General features: G+C 45.8%; 1 protein-coding gene across 1 annotated transcript in view; it reads left to right on the forward strand.

The window, feature by feature from the left end:
* Positions 1-19217, forward strand: part of LOC311246271 (scavenger receptor cysteine-rich type 1 protein M130-like) — a gene marked incomplete at both ends in the record, with an annotated part of 84113 nt that overhangs the window by 45072 nt on the left and 19824 nt on the right. Inside the window, one exon of the mRNA XM_084338478.1 lies at positions 16125-16207. Coding sequence (XP_084194604.1) covers positions 16125-16207 — 83 coding nt within the window. The remainder of the gene's footprint in view (positions 1-16124; positions 16208-19217) is intronic.

Genomic DNA, 19217 nt, shown 5'->3' on the forward strand with positions numbered 1-19217 from the left:
AAGCCCTAATAATAATATTGATGTATTCAGGTAAACTTCTATCTAAAGCCCTAATAATAATAGTGATGTATTCAGCTAAACTTCTATCTAAAGCCCTAATAATAATAATAGTGATGTATTCAGGTACACTTCTATCTAAAGCCCTAATAATAATAATAGTTTTATGGTTTGTTAACAACCCCAACAGCACGGCACAGACAGGTAGTTCAGAGTTAGCCAAAAACCAGGGCGTATTTATTTCCAATAACAGAGAATAGCAAAACAACAAAAAGCACAAGTGGGGAATGTTCCTGGGCAGAGTAGTCTGCGGCTCTGCAGCTCGTCTCAGAGCAGAGACGGCACTGTGGCGTTGCGCCTCTGACTCTGCGGCTCTGCAGCTACTTGAAGATCCACTCGGGGAGGAACAGAGAGAGAGAGAATTGTCAACAAACGAGCGAACGGAATACAAGGCAGTCCAGTCCTCCTTAGCTGAGTCCAGTACAAACACAAGTGACTAACCTTCAGTGTTTACCAAACACACAAAAAAACAGACAGGTCCCGAGTCCAGAAAAATGCGAGAAAACAGAGCATCCAAAAAAAGTACGTTTCCAAACGCACCAAGGCGCAATTGCGCAAAGCGGGCAACGAGGCACAGATCCAACGGATGGCAGAGAGAAGTAACAGCGGCGACTTCCATAGACGTCTTGGAGAAAAACAGACGAGGTACAGCACGGGTGGAAAACAAGCAGCAGCTAGTGGTAAGCCCAAAACGACCCGACATAGAACGTTAGGAACACCAGAGTATATAAGGACTCCACCGAGCTGATTAGAAACTCACTTCAGGTGCGCGAAGGTAATTGGTACCTGGAAGCGTGCGGAATCGGACCAATCCTCACAAATAGTGATGTATTCAGGTACATTTCTATCTAAAGCCCTAATAATAATAGTGGTGTATTCAGGTAAACTTCTATCTAAAGCCATAATAATAATAATAGTGATGTATTCAGGTAAACTTTTATCTAAAGCCATAATAATAATAGTGATGTATTCAGGTACATTTCAATCTAAAACCCTAATAATAATATGATGTATTCAGGTAAACTTCTATCTAAAGCCATAATAATAATAGTGATGTATTCAAGTACATTTCAATCTAAAGCCCTAATAATAATATTGATGTATTCAGGTAAACTTCTATCTAAAGCCCTAATAATAATAGTGATGTATTCAGCTAAACTTCTATCTAAAGCCCTAATAATAATAATAGTGATGTATTCAGGTACACTTCTATCTAAAGCCCTAATAATAATAATAGTTTTATGGTTTGTTAACAACCCCAACAGCACGGCACAGACAGGTAGTTCAGAGTTAGCCAAAAACCAGGGCGTATTTATTTCCAATAACAGAGAATAGCAAAACAACAAAAAGCACAAGTGGGGAATGTTCCTGGGCAGAGTAGTCTGCGGCTCTGCAGCTCGTCTCAGAGCAGAGACGGCACTGTGGCGTTGCGCCTCTGACTCTGCGGCTCTGCAGCTACTTGAAGATCCACTCGGGGAGGAACAGAGAGAGAGAGAATTGTCAACAAACGAGCAAACGGAATACAAGGCAGTCCAGTCCTCCTTAGCTGAGTCCAGTACAAACACAAGTGACTAACCTTCAGTGTTTACCAAACACACAAAAAAACAGACAGGTCCCGAGTCCAGAAAAATGCGAGAAAACAGAGCATCCAAAAAAAGTACGTTTCCAAACGCACCAAGGCGCAATTGCGCAAAGCGGGCAACGAGGCACAGATCCAACGGATGGCAGAGAGAAGTAACAGCGGCGACTTCCATAGACGTCTTGGAGAAAAACAGACGAGGTACAGCACGGGAGGAAAACAAGCAGCAGCTAGTGGTAAGCCCAAAACGACCCGACATAGAACGTTAGGAACACCAGAGTATATAAGGACTCCACCGAGCTGATTAGAAACTCACTTCAGGTGCGCAAAGGTAATTGGTACCTGGAAGCGTGCGGAATCGGACCAATCCTCACAAATAGTGATGTATTCAGGTACATTTCTATCTAAAGCCCTAATAATAATAGTGGTGTATTCAGGTAAACTTCTATCTAAAGCCCTAATAATAATAATAGTGATGTATTCAGGTAAACTTCTATCTAAAGCCCTAATAATAATAGTGATGTATTCAGCTAAACTTCTATCTAAAGCCCTAATAATAATAATAGTGATGTATTCAGGTACATTTCTATCTAAAGCCCTAATAATAATAGTGATGTATTCAGGTAAACTTCTATCTAAAGCCCTAATAATAATAATAGTGATGTATTCAGGTACATTTCTATCTAAAGACCTAATAATAATAGTGATGTATTCAGGTAAACTTCTATCTAAAGCCCTAATAATAATAGTGATGTATTCAGGTAAACTTCTATCTAAAGCCATAATAATAATAGTGATGTATTCAGGTACATTTCAATCTAAAGCCCTAATAATAATAGTGATGTATTCAGGTACATTTCAATCTAAAGCCCTAATAATAATAGTGATGTATTCAGGTACATTTCTATCTAAAGCCCTAATAATAATAGTGATGTATTCAGGTAAACTTCTATCTAAAGCCCTAATAATAATATTGATGTATTCAGGTAAACTTCTATCTAAAGCCATAATAATAATAGTGATGTATTCAGGTAAACTTCTATATAAGGCCCTAATTATAATAGTGATGTATTCAGGTAAACTTCTATCTAAAGCCCTAATAATAATAATAATAATAGTGATGTATTCAGGTACATTTTATATCTAAAGCCCTAATAATAATAGTGATGTATTCAGGTAAACTTCTATCTAAAGCCCTAATAATAATAATTGTAACTGAGGGGTACAATTCCCTGACTGTATTGTTAGATATGGTATTTAATACCACTACCTCTTGTACTTTAACTTCTGGCCATCCAGTACATGATATAAGTATGATGAACACTTTCCCACCTGATGAAACGAATCCACACAAATGTACAAATCGAATATTTAATATAGCAAAAGGTATATACAACGTTCACTTGTTTACACTTATGATTTGAAATATGCACTTGTATGGCAAATGAGTATTCGTAGGTAAATCAACATTGAATGTCCAATCTCTGGTTACGCAGGGAGTAAGTATACAACCTGGATATTTAGGAAACTATAGCGATGGTACTTAAATGATTATAGCTGGATACACTAAGGGGGGGGGGGGTCCCGCTGGTTGTAAGACAGTAGGAGGGGGGGTTAGAGAAGCCGCTGGCGGTATCCCATCTGGCCGACGGTTTCTTGGGAGAATTCAAAGTCTTGAACACGGTGCCCACAGAACCTCGGTCCGCAGACGAATACAGCTGGACCCTCTGGTGGACGGTAGCTGCCGGTCCACAACGGAGAGACGTGAGGCGACCTCACTGGTGTAGAGCGCCGTCTCACCTGGAGTCCTCTCCGGGGGGTAGTTCCAACACTCCGCAGTGTTGGCCGTTATCCATGGAATAATCAAAGCACCCAAAGCATAATCCAAGCCGCGGAAGGCTCGCCGTCGTCCGGGTAGAGTAATCCAATATACAGGTCCAGTCGCCCTGGCCCGGAGCTCCTCGGATGCAAGCACCACTAGGGGTCTGCCCAGCCTGGTTAAGCGTCCAGATAACGTCAGGAACGATGGGGGTACTGATAACTTTATAACTCTAACCGAACGATGCACCATACATAAATAGACTATTATTAGCTTAATAGAATACGTCCAACTCGACGGTATAGTGCCAAACTATGACTATTCAACTATTAATCTACACGATATCTCAATGCCTATTCTGAGGCCAAGTAGGCCTTACTACACCACACGTGCGTCGTGGGTGAGGCTTCGCATCTGTCACTCTGTTGGAGGGTAAAGAACTGGACTAAAAGAAAGTTCTACTTTACTTGCGCCATATATATATGCGCTATGAACAAATAGTACCATTCGTATTTCGCCAGACGTATTCCTGCGCGGAACCGGGGCTTGCCACGACATGTTGGGCGGCACGATTGAACTTGAACCTAGGGGTATGGCAACCTGGCGCCAGGTTCTCGTCCAATGGTAGAATGAAACTATTATGGGCTGTTTAGTAGACTAAAGGGATATTCAGTGCATATTGTACAAGGAATATACAGGGGATATCAAACGATATACAAATACAATTAAATATATATATATAAATAAATATATATATTCGGTTTAATCTGATCCTTCACAACAGCCGCCCCCTAATTAGTCCCACCTAATTAGCTAAGCAGAGACAGATTAACCGCACTGTCTACCACTCAAGGTCCGCTGTAAGGGTCAGTCAACTCACAAAGTCATGGGGTCATGGTCATCATCGATAGTATCTGGGAGTCGGGGCAGTTCTATGAGCCTCGCCACGGGTCGTGTGTACGTGCGCCCTTGGACGAGTACTTCAGCTGCTCGGACCTTGCCATCGGCACCGGTGATCACTTTGCTTACGCGGCCAGCCGGCCACATAGCTCTGGGTAGTGACTGGTCAATAATCATGACGACTGTTCCTTCTGTCAAATTGTCTCTCTCTTTTACCCACTTCTGGCGGGTCTGTAGAGACGGTAGGTAGTGGAGTAGGAAGCTGCTCCAAAACTTGTCAGCTAGTACTTGACTGTACCTCCACATTCTTCGGCCGTTCGCTTCTTCAGGCCTGTACATTGTCTGGGGTAGCGCGGGGTCCAGCCGCCCCATTAGGAGTGTGTTGGGGGTGACTGGGTCGACATCTGCTACATCACTGGAGATGTAACCGAGGGGCTTTGAGTTCAATACTCCCTCGATCTCCGTGAGGACTCTCTCTGCTCCTGCGTGGTGTTCATCCTCGTCGTATTTCTTTATGATCAGCTCTGTGACCTTGTGTCGGCTGTTCAAGACGATCGGGTATTTAATATCATCCGGTAGATCGGGGGCTCTCCGCAGGCGACCACCCACTCTGATGAGATTATGGGCGTCACTCTCTGGTGCCAGGTGGAGCAGTCTGCTGTCTGGTGGGACGGGGTTTCCTCCCTGTAGACAGTCTAGCTCATCGGGGAACAAGTCTCTCTGGGCTCGTTGTAGTAGAAGAAGTTCTGCTTCTTCGTAGTCAGCTGCTGACATGTCAGTGGTAGACTGAATCTCTGGGTGGTGCCGCAGGAATGTTCTTTGCTGCGCACTCGCTAGGGTAATGCAGTCATCTATGTTGGGGTCTGTGGAGGCGACTGTGCTCAGTCCACAGAACATAGGTTTCTTGTTCTCAGCCTCCTCGTTACTTGCTTCCCGTGGGGTGGGCGTAGGCCACTCTCCTTCCGGGAGCCTGAGGAATTCTGGTCCGTCACTGTAGATGTTGCGACGGGTTAGGTCATCCAGAGACATTCCCCGGGTGATGACGTCAGCTGGGTTGTGTTTGGTGTCCACATACCGCCAGCTCGCTGCTTCTGTTAGCTCTTGAATCTCGGTGACTCTGACTCCCACGAAGACTTTGTATCTGCATGAATCAGACTTGATCCATGTGAGTACTGTCGTGGAATCTGACCACAAGATTGTTCTGTGCACCGGAATGGTGAGTTCACGTTGGATTAACGTGGCTAGATGCGCTCCTGCTAGGGCTGCGCAGAGCTCTAGACGTGGGATAGATTGTTGCTTACGTGGGGCTATTCTTGAGCGGGCCAGGATGAAAGCAGTGTGTATCTTTCCTCCCTTCTCTTGGGCACGCAAGTAGGCCACCGATCCATAGGCTACTTCGGAGGCGTCGCTGAAGACGTGTAGATCAATCTCGCATGTCTCTGGCCTCACTGTGGATGGGAAGTAGCTGCGGCGTATATTGACGCCTGGGAGTGAGCGGAGTTCCGTCTCCCACTCTCTCCATGTTGAGGCAAGGTGTGCGGGTATTGGGTCGTCCCAGCCCTGGTCCTTGTCCCATAGTGCTCGTACAATCATCTTTGCCCTGGTGGTGTAAGGTAGAATACATCCCAACGGGTCATATTGTCTGGCGAGTGTTCTGTACACACTCCGTCTGGTGGTCGGTATCGCCGTCGACCGTCCCTGCTCTGGAGCCAAGGGTTTGTGTCTATAGTGGAGCGAGTCTGTTTTGAAGCGCCAGACTAGTCCTAGTGTCATTTCTTGGGCTTCTCCTGGGATGGTCGCCATCCAGGTCTCGCTGCTGGCAGCCTTGTCCGCGGGGGAGAGGCTGCGCAATACGTGCGGGTCACTGCTGGCCCACTGCCTGAGATCAAAGCCGCCTTTGATCAGGGAGGCGCGTAACTTGATTAGGAGAGCCTCGGCTTCTTCTTGAGTCGAAACGCTTTGTAAACAGTTGTCCACGTAGAAACTGTTCTTCACACTGTGTTGGACCTCTTCATCTGCTGTTGGGTCCTCTGCGACGTGTTTCTGTAGTGCAAATGTAGCACAGCACGGGCTGCATGTGGTTCCGAAGGGGAGTACTTCCCACTGGTAGATGGCTGGGTTCTCATCTCCGATCCTCTCCCTCCATAGGAACTGCAGCAGGGGCTTGTCCTCCTCTACTAGTCTCACCTGCAAGAACATCCCTTTGATATCCCCGCTGATAGCCACCTTGTCCTGGCGGAAGCGCAGTAGCACGCCTAGTAGGGAGGGGCCGAGTGTGGGGCCGGGCAAGAGCTCTTTATTCAGATTTTGGGATCCGATCTGGTAGCTGCAGTTAAACACAATGCGATCCTTGCCGTTGTGATGGACCTTGTGATGCGGCACGTACCATGATTCGGTAGTCTGATCGGCCTCTTTAATGTCAATCTTTGTTACGTGTCCCGCTGTGATTAGCTTCTCAATCTCAGCGCGGTACACACTCTCTTGAGCGGGGTCTTTGGCTAGGCGCCGCTCCGTGTTCAATAGATAGCGCTCCGTGGCGTCTTTCTTTGCGTGAAAGGTGGGCATTCCCTCTCGCCTCAGGAGTGGAGTTGCGTATCTCATCACTCCGCCGACTGTGACTCTCTTTGTCCCCTGCTCGAGTAGGTTGATGGCGTAAATGTCTTCTTTAGAACGAATATCTTTCTTTTCGTTCTTAAAGGGCATTGTCTCTAGTGTCCATAGCCTCTCGACATGCTGCAGGAGAGTGGTGTCTTCTTCTGTCGTTCTGGAGTGGAGGCAGCTAGTGGCTGCTGTTCGGTTGAGAGATTTTGCGAGGGGGCCTTGTAGGGTCCACCCTAGGCGGGTCTCGACTGCTGCAGGACAGCCTCGGGGTCCTGTATGGACCCGGTCAATCGGGACTATGAGTTCTGCATGGTCGGAGCCTATCAGCAGGGTCGGGGTAGCGCCGTCTATGAGCAGGATAGGTAATTGGCGCAGGTGCACATATTTATCCATCAACTTGGTGACAGGGTAGGTGTACTGCGATAGTCCTATTTCTTGGCTGGTGAAAGCATTTGTAATCTTATACCGTCGCTCTGGCTGCCCGTTTGCTGCGATAGTGAAGGAGACATTCTCGCCCTTTATCGTCTTTAAATCTCTTCTTATTGTCCGAATCGTCATTTCGTTCTTGCTCCCCCGCAGTCCCAGCTGGGCCGCAGCGGACGCGAGCAGAAGAGTCTTCTCTGACCCGTCATCAAGGACGGCGTAAGTGTCCATGACTTTATCTTGGTAGCTCAATGTCACACGGACTACCTTTAAGAGCACTTGGGCGCCGCTGCTGCTGGCGGGGTCAATGTACATGACACTTGCCTTGGTGCCGCGCGATGGTGCAGGTGGAGGCTGTCTTCTGTTACTGTCGTGTAGTATATCCAGATGGGCTCCATCGCACCGACTGCACCTTTTCTTTAGGCGGCATTCGGCTGCCATGTGTGGCCGCGCACATCGGTAACAGCGCCTGTTGGACTTTATCCATTGATTCACTTCTTCTGCATTCATCTTTGTGAATAGGTCACATTGTGACAGCCAGTGTTCTTTCTCACAGTAGGGACACGCTATCTTCCACTTCTCTTTTCTCGAGGGGGTGCTGTGACTCTTACTGCTCGGTACTGACTCTGATTGGTGCATGACAGTCACCGATCTTCTTCCATCATTTATTCTCCTGGGTCCCTCTCTGGAGCTTGGCGTGCTCCGCCCGAATGTATCCAGTCGTAAGCTGCTGACTTCTCTCGCCAGGAAGTCGGCTAGATCAAGGAGGGATGGCTCGGGGCCGTTGGGATCCCGGTAGTCTCTCTGCCGCCTAAAGCGCTCCTGTCTTGCGGGTGGCAGCTTCTCCAAAATCCTCTCGACGTTAGAGTTGGCGTATAGCTCATGCATGCCCTTTTCCCGTTGCGCTCCCAGCATCCCTACCAGGGACTGCACTTTGATTGACAGGTCGTCTAATGAGCGATTGTCTGTGGCTGGGGGTAGGCGATCAATATGCCTTATCTCTTGGATTACGTAATCCCATATACGTCCATATCTCTGGTCCAGCGCCGCTAGGGCCGCTGTGTATGGTGTCGAAGAGGTGGCATAGGCTAGCGCTATATTGTGCGCTCGCGGTACTTTCAGGTGCTTCAGTAATATTGCATACTTGTGGCGTTCATCAGCGACATCCACCATCATTGTCTCTAAGCACACCCGGAGCTCCGTGTACTGTGCTCGACTCTCATAGGCAAAGTCTGGAAATGACGGCGTGGCAATGTATGACGCCGTGGATGGCTGATACATCGGCGAGCGTTGGGGGAGAGACCTCCTGGGCGAGTCCCCTCTTGCGCCTCGCTGTGGGCTGGTACTGACAGGGTACCATGGCCCGCTGGTCCAGGTGCTATTCCTCTGGGCTGGTCGTGCGTCGTGCTCACCCGTGAATAGAGTCGGGGGTCTGTAGCGCAGCGCCGCGGGGGTACAGCCTGGACTGTACTGGACCTCCTGGTCCGGTGGAGTACTGTGCTGTCGTCGGGCTTGGTTCTCCTCCTCTCCCTCTTCTTCCTCTATCAGATCTTCCAGATCCTGTAATCGTTTATTTAGCTTCTCCGCAGTGTATGCTGCTCCTTCCTTGTAGCTGGGTCTCGCTTGGACCGGTCTGGGAAGGGGGTCTGCGGGGGGTCTAGGCTCGGTCTGTTGGTCAAGTTCAGGGTCGCTTGCTCGTTGAGGAGACGCTGCCCTTGACTGTTGTCTCGACGAGTTCCTTGAACCCCTGGCGGAGGGAGAGGGTGTTGCCTTGCGGATCAGCTGCTCCATTAGCTGCGCTTGTAACTTGTCGCGCTCGACTTCGCGCTTGGTGAGATCTGCTTCTCTTTGGGCACCGGCAGCGGCGCGCTGGGCGTCGGCCCGGTCTCTTGCCATATTCTCTTCTGTCTGAAGGCGTCTCATCTCCAGGCGTGTGCGCTCTTCTTCGCTCCGTTGTTGCGCTTGGAGTTGTTCGCGCTCGCTAAGCGCCTGTGCTTGGAGACGGTCTCTTTCAATGGTAAAATGTTCGCGCTCGCTAAGCGTCTGCGCTTGGAGTCGATCGCGTTTGGTAGAGGCTGTCAGGCTGACGAGGAACGCCTGTTGTAGCATCCTCTCCGCTTCGCTGGGGGAAGGCGGTTGTGGAGGTGAGCCGCTCCTGCGTGAGCCGCTCCTGGGGGTACTCGTTGGGGAGTCCTGGAGCTCTATTTCCTCTGCGCTCTCCTCCTCTTCTTCCGTGCAGAGTTCTCTCTCTGTAGGGTTGTCTTCCTCCCGGGGCTGGTCGGGGACTACTTCTTGGGTAGTGGCGGGGGGTAAAGGCATGTCCGCTCCCTCCTGGTCCCCACCGTGAGCTTGGTCAGTTACATTAGGACCTACTAGGGCCTCTGTGGTCGGGGAAACCTGGTCGTTAGGGTCAGACATAATTTTACTTTCTACTTTTACCGCGTTTACCGTTTGTCGAAGGCTAGGTAGTTGACTGACAGTGTAATCCTCTAAGTACTGAGGTGGCTGTCGTCTGCGCCGCGGGCGTTCTAGGTTAGGAGGACCGTTTCGTGGAGTGTTCATCATAGGCCATTTCAATATTAATAACACTATATTAATATTACACTAGTTACCCTCCGGCTCGAAGGACCAATTGTAACTGAGGGGTACAATTCCCTGACTGTATTGTTAGATATGGTATTTAATACCACTACCTCTTGTACTTTAACTTCTGGCCATCCAGTACATGATATAAGTATGATGAACACTTTCCCACCTGATGAAACGAATCCACACAAATGTACAAATCGAATATTTAATATAGCAAAAGGTATATACAACGTTCACTTGTTTACACTTATGATTTGAAATATGCACTTGTATGGCAAATGAGTATTCGTAGGTAAATCAACATTGAATGTCCAATCTCTGGTTACGCAGGGAGTAAGTATACAACCTGGATATTTAGGAAACTATAGCGATGGTACTTAAATGATTATAGCTGGATACACTAAGGGGGGGGGGGGTCCCGCTGGTTGTAAGACAGTAGGAGGGGGGGTTAGAGAAGCCGCTGGCGGTATCCCATCTGGCCGACGGTTTCTTGGGAGAATTCAAAGTCTTGAACACGGTGCCCACAGAACCTCGGTCCGCAGATGAATACAGCTGGACCCTCTGGTGGACTGTAGCTGCCGGTCCACAACGGAGAGACGTGAGGCGACCTCACTGGTGTAGAGCGCCGTCTCACCTGGAGTCCTCTCCGGGGGGTAGTTCCAACACTCCGCAGTGTTGGCCGTTATCCATGGAATAATCAAAGCACCCAAAGCATAATCCAAGCCGCGGAAGGCTCGCCGTCGTCCGGGTAGAGTAATCCAATATACAGGTCCAGTCGCCCTGGCCCGGAGCTCCTCAGATGCAAGCACCACTAGGGGTCTGCCCAGACTGGTTAAGCGTCCAGATAACGTCAGGAACGATGGGGGTACTGATAACTTTATAACTCTAACCGAACGATGCACCATACATAAATAGACTATTATTAGCTTAATAGAATACGTCCAACTCGACGGTATAGTGCCAAACTATGACTATTCAACTATTAATCTACACGATATCTCAATGCCTATTCTGAGGCCAAGTAGGCCTTACTACACCACACGTGCGTCGTGGGTGAGGCTTCGCGTCTGTCACTCTGTTGGAGGGTAAAGAACTGGACTAAAAGAAAGTTCTACTTTACTTGCGCCATATATATATGCGCTATGAACAAATAGTACCATTCGTATTTCGCCAGACGTATTCCTGCGCGGAACCGGGGCTTGCCACGACATGTTGGGCGGCACGATTGAACTTGAACCTAGGGGTATGGCAACCTGGCGCCAGGTTCTCGTCCAATGGTAGAATGAAACTATTATGGGCTGTTTAGTAGACTAAAGGGATATTCAGTGCATATTGTACAAGGAATATACAGGGGATATTTCAATCCATAGCCCTAATAATAATAGTGATGTATTAACACATTGCCCTCCGGGCAGTTTGCCCGTCTCATACCACTCTCTGCCACCATTCTAAGCCTATGGAGATGTTCACCTTCTTTGCAGGGCTATAACTTTTTAAATTGTATTGCTAAATTGACATTACTATGGCCCATTCAACATCGATTATCTATCGTTCAGGATGTAGGAACGTTATACTTTTTCATCCATATATTCATATGAAAATACCGTCTAGAATATAAGTAGGTTTTTATCGTTTTCTGCAGTAATTCTTAGAATGCTAGTTATAGGCCTAAACGCATAATATATATTATCGATTGCAGTCTATTCCCTAGACACGCTATATTAAAAAATCCAACTGTATACAATCCTAAACGTTATGACTGATCATGTGCGGATGAACGGGGGGGGGGGGGGGGTTTATAATTCCGTGATCATCAGTAAATGCTTTATGTAGTATGGGTTGATTTATTGATCAGTTGGTTTGTAAACAAAGACATTTACAATTGCCTTGAAAATGACGTCAGCGTCCTCTTACCGTTCGCCGATGAGACTGGAGGAAAAAGATCCCACTTATTTGACGGCGATCTACTAGATCCATTTCCGGTTTGTATGGCGCAATAAACGCCCAAATCATATTGATTATTGAGTTATGGCAGCGTTCCATATACACGGATGTGTGTCTAGGTTCCCTCAACGATATATGACTGCCGGACGGATTTCCCAGATGCATGGAGATCTTCTAGATCCATTTCCGGTTTGGTAACTCGCCCGATCATCCACCAGGCGGCGGTATTGAAGCGTTGCACTGTTGTGCAGGCTCCCACTGTATCAGACCAGGCTTGGTGAGGGAATTATGAATACCATGGCGAAAAAATTAAATATGATCTCAATAATGTCGTACGCCATGGATTGGCGGAATTCGCATGACCTTGAAACACGCCGTACGCCGTTTCCGTCGGTGGATGTGTTAAGGTCAACTTATATCTAAAGCCCTAATAATAATAATAATAATAATAATAATAATAATAATAATAATAATAATAATAATAATAATAATAATAATAATAATAATAATAATAATAATAATAATAATAATAATAATAATAATAATAATAATAGTGATGTATTCAGGTACATTTCCATCTAAAGCCCTAATAATAATAGTGATGTATTCAGGTACATTTATATCTAAAGCCCTAATAATAATAGTGATGTATAGAATAGAATAGAATAGAATAGAATAGAAATACTTTTATTATCCCGTGGGAAATTAGACACTGCAAATCGCTCAACATTTAAACATTTAGACAGGACAGGTCACAAATTAGAATAATAACACAAATCAAATCAAGTTGCCTAGGATAAGAGTAGAGTAAAATAAAATAGGATAAAATGAAATGAAATAAAATATACAGAAATAAATACAGTAATAATATACTGAGCATACTGAGCATGGGGTAAACAATTTGGTCAATATAATTATAATTTAAATCTAACTAAATGAAATATGAAATATATATTCCAGTATTCACAGTGTCACAAGGTGCAGTATGCTTTAAGTAGTGTATTGTCCTCCTTGGGTTCCAATAAGACCTAGATCAATGTCTGGCAGCCGTCGCTGCCCCCTGTTGTGGATCCTGGAGGCCGCTAGTCGCATCCTCCTGCCACTATTGAGCTGCCGCTCTGTGCTCAGTGATGCAGTGAGGCACAGTGATGCATTATATAGTCTGATGGCTGTTGAAATGAAGGACTTCCTGTGCCGTTCAGTGCTGCATTTGGGTAGTGTGAGCCTAGCACTGAACATGCTCCTCCTGTCAGCCAAGTCTGTGTATAGTGGGTGGGTGGGGTTTTCCCTGATGGCCTGGAGCTTAGTGAGGCTCCTCCTCTCCGCCACCCTCGCTAGAGAGTCCAGCTCCACCCCAACCACGCTACTGGCCTTCCTGACCAGCTTATCCAGCCTGGTTGTGTCCACTGCTCTCAGTCCGCTGCCCCAGCAGGTCACAGCGTACAAGAAGGCGCCCGCCACCACCGACTCATAGAACATCCTCAACATCCTTGTACAGACATTGAAGGATCTCAGCCTTCTGAGGAAGTAGAGTTGGCTCTGGCCCTTCTTGTATAGTGCTTCTGCATGTTTTGACCCGTTCAGTTTGTTGTCGATGTGCACACCGAGGTATTTGTACACCTCAACCATGTCCACATCAACTCCCCTGATGGAAACGGGGGTCACAGGTGCACTCCTCCTCCTCCCCAGCTCCACAACCAGTTCATTGGTCTTCGCCACATTTAGCTGCAGGTGGTTTTTATCGCACCATGTGACAAAGTCCACTACCAGTTCCCGGTATTCCCTCTCGTCACCGTCCTTTATACATCCCACTATCGCAGAGTCATCAGAAAACTTCTGAAGGTGGCAGGACTCTGACCGATAGTGGAAGTCGTTGGTGTAGACAGTGAAGAGGAAGGGAGAGAGGACTTTCCCCTGCGGGGCCCCGGTGTTGCAGGACACCAGGGGGGCCTCTACTTGCATCGCCTCCAACTTCTCACCCAGTAGCCCAGGCCTTATGGTATGAAAAGCACTGGAGAAGTCAAAGAACATGATTCTCACAGTGCTCCCCGGCTTGTCTAGGTGAGTGTAGGCTCGGTTCAGCAGGTAGATGACAGCAGCCTCTACCCCCAGTCGGGGCTGGTAGGCGAACTGGAGTGGGTCTAGGTGGGGTTTGGTCACCGGGCGGAGTTGCTCCAGGACTAACCTCTCCATGGTCTTCATTATATGAGAGGTTAGAGCCACCGGCCTGTAGTCCTTGGACGTGCTGGGACGCGAGCACTTGGGGACAGGGACCACACAGGAGGTTTTCCACAGTGTCGGGACTCTCTGCAGCCTCAGGCTCATATTGAATATGAACTGGAGCACATCACACAGCTGAGAGGCACAGGTTTTGAGTACCTTTGGGCTCACTCACCCCATCAGGACCCGCAGCCTTGCCTGCGTGTAACTTGCTCAGCTGTGTACTCACCTGGTCTGCAGAGAGCCATACTGTGGGGATCTCAGGTGTTGGGGGGGGGGGGGGGGAGGAGCGGGTCTTCAAGCCGCGGGGGGCAGACAGGCTGCACCAGAGATGAGGGGGCGTGGGCAGTTGGGGGGATGGATGGGGGGCGGGTTGCTCGAGTTGAAGGGCTGAGAGGTGTGGGGGTGGGCAGGGCAACTGAAGTGTCGGGGGGGGGGGCAGACTGGCCGGGGCCGCTGTGTCAAACCTGTTGTAAAACAGGTTTAGCTCATTAGCCCGGTCCACATCTCCATCCACTCCCCTTCCCCCTGCCGGTTTAATGCCGGTTATTGTCTGCATTCCAGACCACACTTGTTTGATGTTATTGTTCTCCAGCTGCCCTTCCAACTTCCTCCTGTATTTGTCTTTGCCCTCACTGAGTTTAATTCTCAGACGCCCCTTAACTCGTTTGACCTCCTCCCTGTTGCCTGCGTTGAAAGCCCTCTTCTTCTCGTTCAGAAGGGCTTTGATGTCCTTAGTGATCCATGGTTTATTGTTAGGGTAGCAGGTAACAGTCCTAGATGGAACATTGGAGTCCACACAAAAGTTGATGTAGTCTGTGATGCACTCTGTGAGCCCATCAATGTCCTCTCCGTGGGGCTCACACAGTATTCAGGTAAACTTCTATCTAAAGCCATAATAATAATAGTGATGTATTCAGGTAAACTTCTATCTAAAGCCCTAATAATAATAGTGATGTATTCAGCTAAACTTATATCTAAAGCCCTAATAATAATAATAATAATAATAATAATAATAATAATAATAATAATAATAATAATAATAATAATAATAATAATAATAATAATAATAATAATAATAATAATAATAGTTATGTATTCAGTTACATTTATATATAAAGCCCTAATAATAATAGTGATGTATTCAGGTAAACTTCAATCTCAAGCCCTAATAATAATAGTGATGTATTCAGGTAAACTTATATCTAAATCCCTAATAATAATAGTGATGTATTCAGGTAAACTTCTATCTAAAGCCCTAATAATGATAGTGATGTATTCAGGTAGACCTCTATCTAAAGCCCTAATAATAATATTAATAATAGGTATGGATACATGCATAAAATACACACAAGGAGGCCAGATACCATGCAGTTCAAAGTGACAAATCAGTAGGTAACACTAAGATAAGATATTCCTTTATTGATGCCCTTGGGGAAATGAGGGCATCATAGCAGCATGGGGGAGAGGTTCACTGTGTACCTTCACTGTCTGCCTCCACCTTGTTTCATTTATCTCTTTAGAAATTAACCTGATTTATTAAATTCATGTCTCGATTATGCTGGATTTTCTTTTTACATTTTATCACAAATAGCACTTTTATTCATAAATGTGATCTAGCAGAGTTAAATGCGAAACATTAAGCATATATGCTGTTTAAATTGCTTGTAATTTAGATGAACATATATCATATATTTTTATATTAATTGTTATGGATTTATTGTTTTAAATTCCCAATATTGTTGTCGGTCCACCAGACCCATGAACTTTGGGTGAGTAACATAAATGCAAACACCATACAAGGGTTAATAGAGATCAGACGTTTTAAATATTACGAAGATGAAGGTGATCTTTGATGTGTCAATCAAATGAGAGAGAAGGATGAAAATCTGTTTTATCAGCATTTAGGAGCAACACATTTAATGACATCCCATTTTTAATTACAGATAACATGCCTCTAAATGTAGTTGTTTCTCTCTTGTTTCTGTGCAGAACCTGATGATGTGAGGTTGGTGTACGGAGGCAGCCACTGTGCTGGGAGAGTGGAGATCAACCACCAGGGAGTCTGGGGACGTGTAGGGTACGGGTGGTCATCATCATCATGGACCATGAAGGCAGCAGCTGTAGTGTGCAGACAGCTGGACTGTGGCTCTGCTGTTTCAACAGAATGGAGGCGTGGTTCTTTCCAACCTGTATGGTGGTTTGATACTGACTGTTCTGGCTCTGAGTCTGCACTGAGGGAGTGTAGAGGACCAGTGAATTATTATTTTTCCACTCGCAGCCTGAAGGTGACCTGCTCAGGTAACTCTAAACAATAACATCACATTCAGCTGCTGTTTTTTACAGTCTCACATTCCCTCTGTCACAATGACTGTCAGTGGTTTACATCTGCATTGTTAATTCATTAGGTGACTTAGGTCACACACACTCTTGTCATCTATCGTATATATTCTTCTTTATTATTATTCCACCACTTTCTCACAATGCTACTCCTCCCAGAGCGTAGGATTGGCATTTGTTTGACAGTGACGCTACACATACACACCTATTTCTTTATTTTGCACCATTTCAGCAAAACAGTAAAAATTAAACATTGACCATGACAGAAAGTGTATATAAAGGTGCTGAGTAGAGGCAAGAGACCCAGATGGGCCTATACGGGGCTTCAACTCATGAATTAAATCATTGGATACTTTTCTTTTTAAGTGAAAGTAAAATAAGTTCATAAAAATGTTTCATAATATTAAGATAATGATAATAATAATAACAATAATAATCTAAGTAATATTAATAATAATAACAAAAACAACAACATTAATAATTTGTCAAAACAAATATTTAAGCCTGGATTTGAGTGATGAAATAGATTAGCACTTTTCTTTTTATTATAGAGCGTTTTGAATTCCAAATTGTAGGAACTCAAAATCTTATACTGAACTGACCTAATGTTGTGTGGAAGAAATGATGATGAATATTATTTGATTGTTGAATATGAATGAATACTGGAGTATGGCATGAAAGAATTATGAAAAACAATAGGATATAAATATAAATTAAAGGTGCAGTTAAACATAACAATACATATCTGGTATTCAATAATATCAAAGATTGATAGTATTTTAAGTTAAGTTGCCTAAAAAGAGGAGCAGATTCATTAGAAGTAGTAGCAAGCCTTATTAATTTATTTTGCAATATGAAAAGTTTATGAAGAGAAGTAGGAAAAGTACTGGCCCAAATAATATTATAATATGATAAATATGGGTATATCAAACTATAATAAAGTGTCAAAAGACAGGAGTGATTCACAAGAGAAGAAATTCTTCTAATAAGGCCATATGATTTCATAACTTTTTTGCACATGAATGTAGCTTAATTCTCTTAACTCAATCAGTGCCACGCTATTAGACGGGCCTGTCGTAGCAATGCCATGCTTTAAAAGATAGGAGTGTGTCACCTTGTTTGTAGAGCTATAACTATATTCTATATTATAGCTATTTATCCAATGTCATTCTCGATTTACAGTATGAACCTTCCCTTCGATATGCCATAAAGAAATATTTTTTTCATCAATACGTTCCCGTTTTATACCGTGATGAATATGAGTGATGATCTGGGATATTTCCTGCAAGGCTACTTAAATCAAATCAAATCAAATCAAATTTATTTATAGGGCCCAACAACACACGTTAATGTCCCCATGGGCCGTACAGATCTTCTTTAAACAAGTCAAGAAGAAAACATAACAATAAGTCAAGAACAGAACAAGAACACCATAAGGTGCAAACATTTTTAGATGGATGCAAATAAATGAAAGAATGCAAGCACTCCCAGACATACCCCACGCGAAGGTAAGGAAAAACTCACTAAAACCTAACAATAGGGAAAAAAGCTCCACAGGCAGTGTGGAGGAGAGAAACCTTAGAAGGGCCATTCAAGGGGGGATCTCCCTTCTTAGATGTTGGTGATAGTAGTGTTGCAGACGGACAGTTGGTAAGCATGCACTCATGTGTGTAGTGGAACACAGATGAGTGCATGCAATAGCAACTGTACATTTTGAAAAATTAAAGATAGAGCTAATAGCGATAGCAACTGAACATTTTGAAAGATTAAAGATAGAGCTGATAGCAATCTATTTGAGGCACAGGGGCAGCGCAAAGAGGGTCACGTCCTCCCCGTCTTAGTCAAGGGACATTTAACACTCCGGTCGTTGCTCAGGGACAGCCGGAGACAGGGAGATAGGGGCGGCGCAGAGAGGGTCACGAACTCCCCGACATCATCGCGGGACATCCGGCACTCCGGTCACCACTACGAGACCTCCGGAGACAGGGGGGCACGCAGAGGGGGTCGCAACCTCCCGGCCTTCGTCACGGGACGTCCAACACTCCGGTCAACACTCCAGCACAGCAAGTCATAGGGAGACAGGGAGACGGGACAGGCGTTAGACGGCTCATGAGATTGTAGTCGGCGGACATAGCAATAGATACAAGTGGTAGGCATATATGTGAAAGGAGTAGATATATGAAGTAGGCGTATTATGTGAATAGAAATGGAAGTACTTAACCCAGCAATGAAACCGCATTGACTGTTAATCTGTTAACAGTCTGTTAATACTGTTAATCAGTTGACAGGACCACGGACAGACGGCGGTGAATAACTGATCCAAGGCCTCGGAGGTGCATGTAGAGCAGTCACTACAATCTTGGCCAAGACCCCGAGGCATCCATCACCTTAGTCAGCGCCAGGAGACGGGCACTCAGAGAGAAGGGGGGGGGGGGGGGGGGGGGGGGGGGAAGAGGGGGGGGGGAAGAGTTAGGGAGTTCCCATGTTTGTGGTGCTGCAAAGGAGCAGACATGTAGTACCCTGTAGTGCCATGTAGTACCATGTAGTACCCCGTAGTGCCATGTAGTACCCTATAGTACCCTGTAGTGCCATGTAGTGCCATGTAGTACCATGTAGTACCCTGTAGTACCCTGTAGTACCCTGTAGTGTCATGTAGTACCCTGTAGTGCCCTGTGGTACCCTGTAGTGCCACGTAGAGCCATGTAGAGCCATGTAGAACCCTGTAGTGCCATGTAGTACCATGTA

Source organism: Notolepis coatsorum, assembly GCF_963971535.1.
Source record: "Notolepis coatsorum genome assembly, contig: SUPER_1_unloc_1, whole genome shotgun sequence".
In the NCBI taxonomy this organism is placed as follows: Eukaryota; Metazoa; Chordata; class Actinopteri; order Aulopiformes; family Paralepididae; genus Notolepis; species Notolepis coatsorum.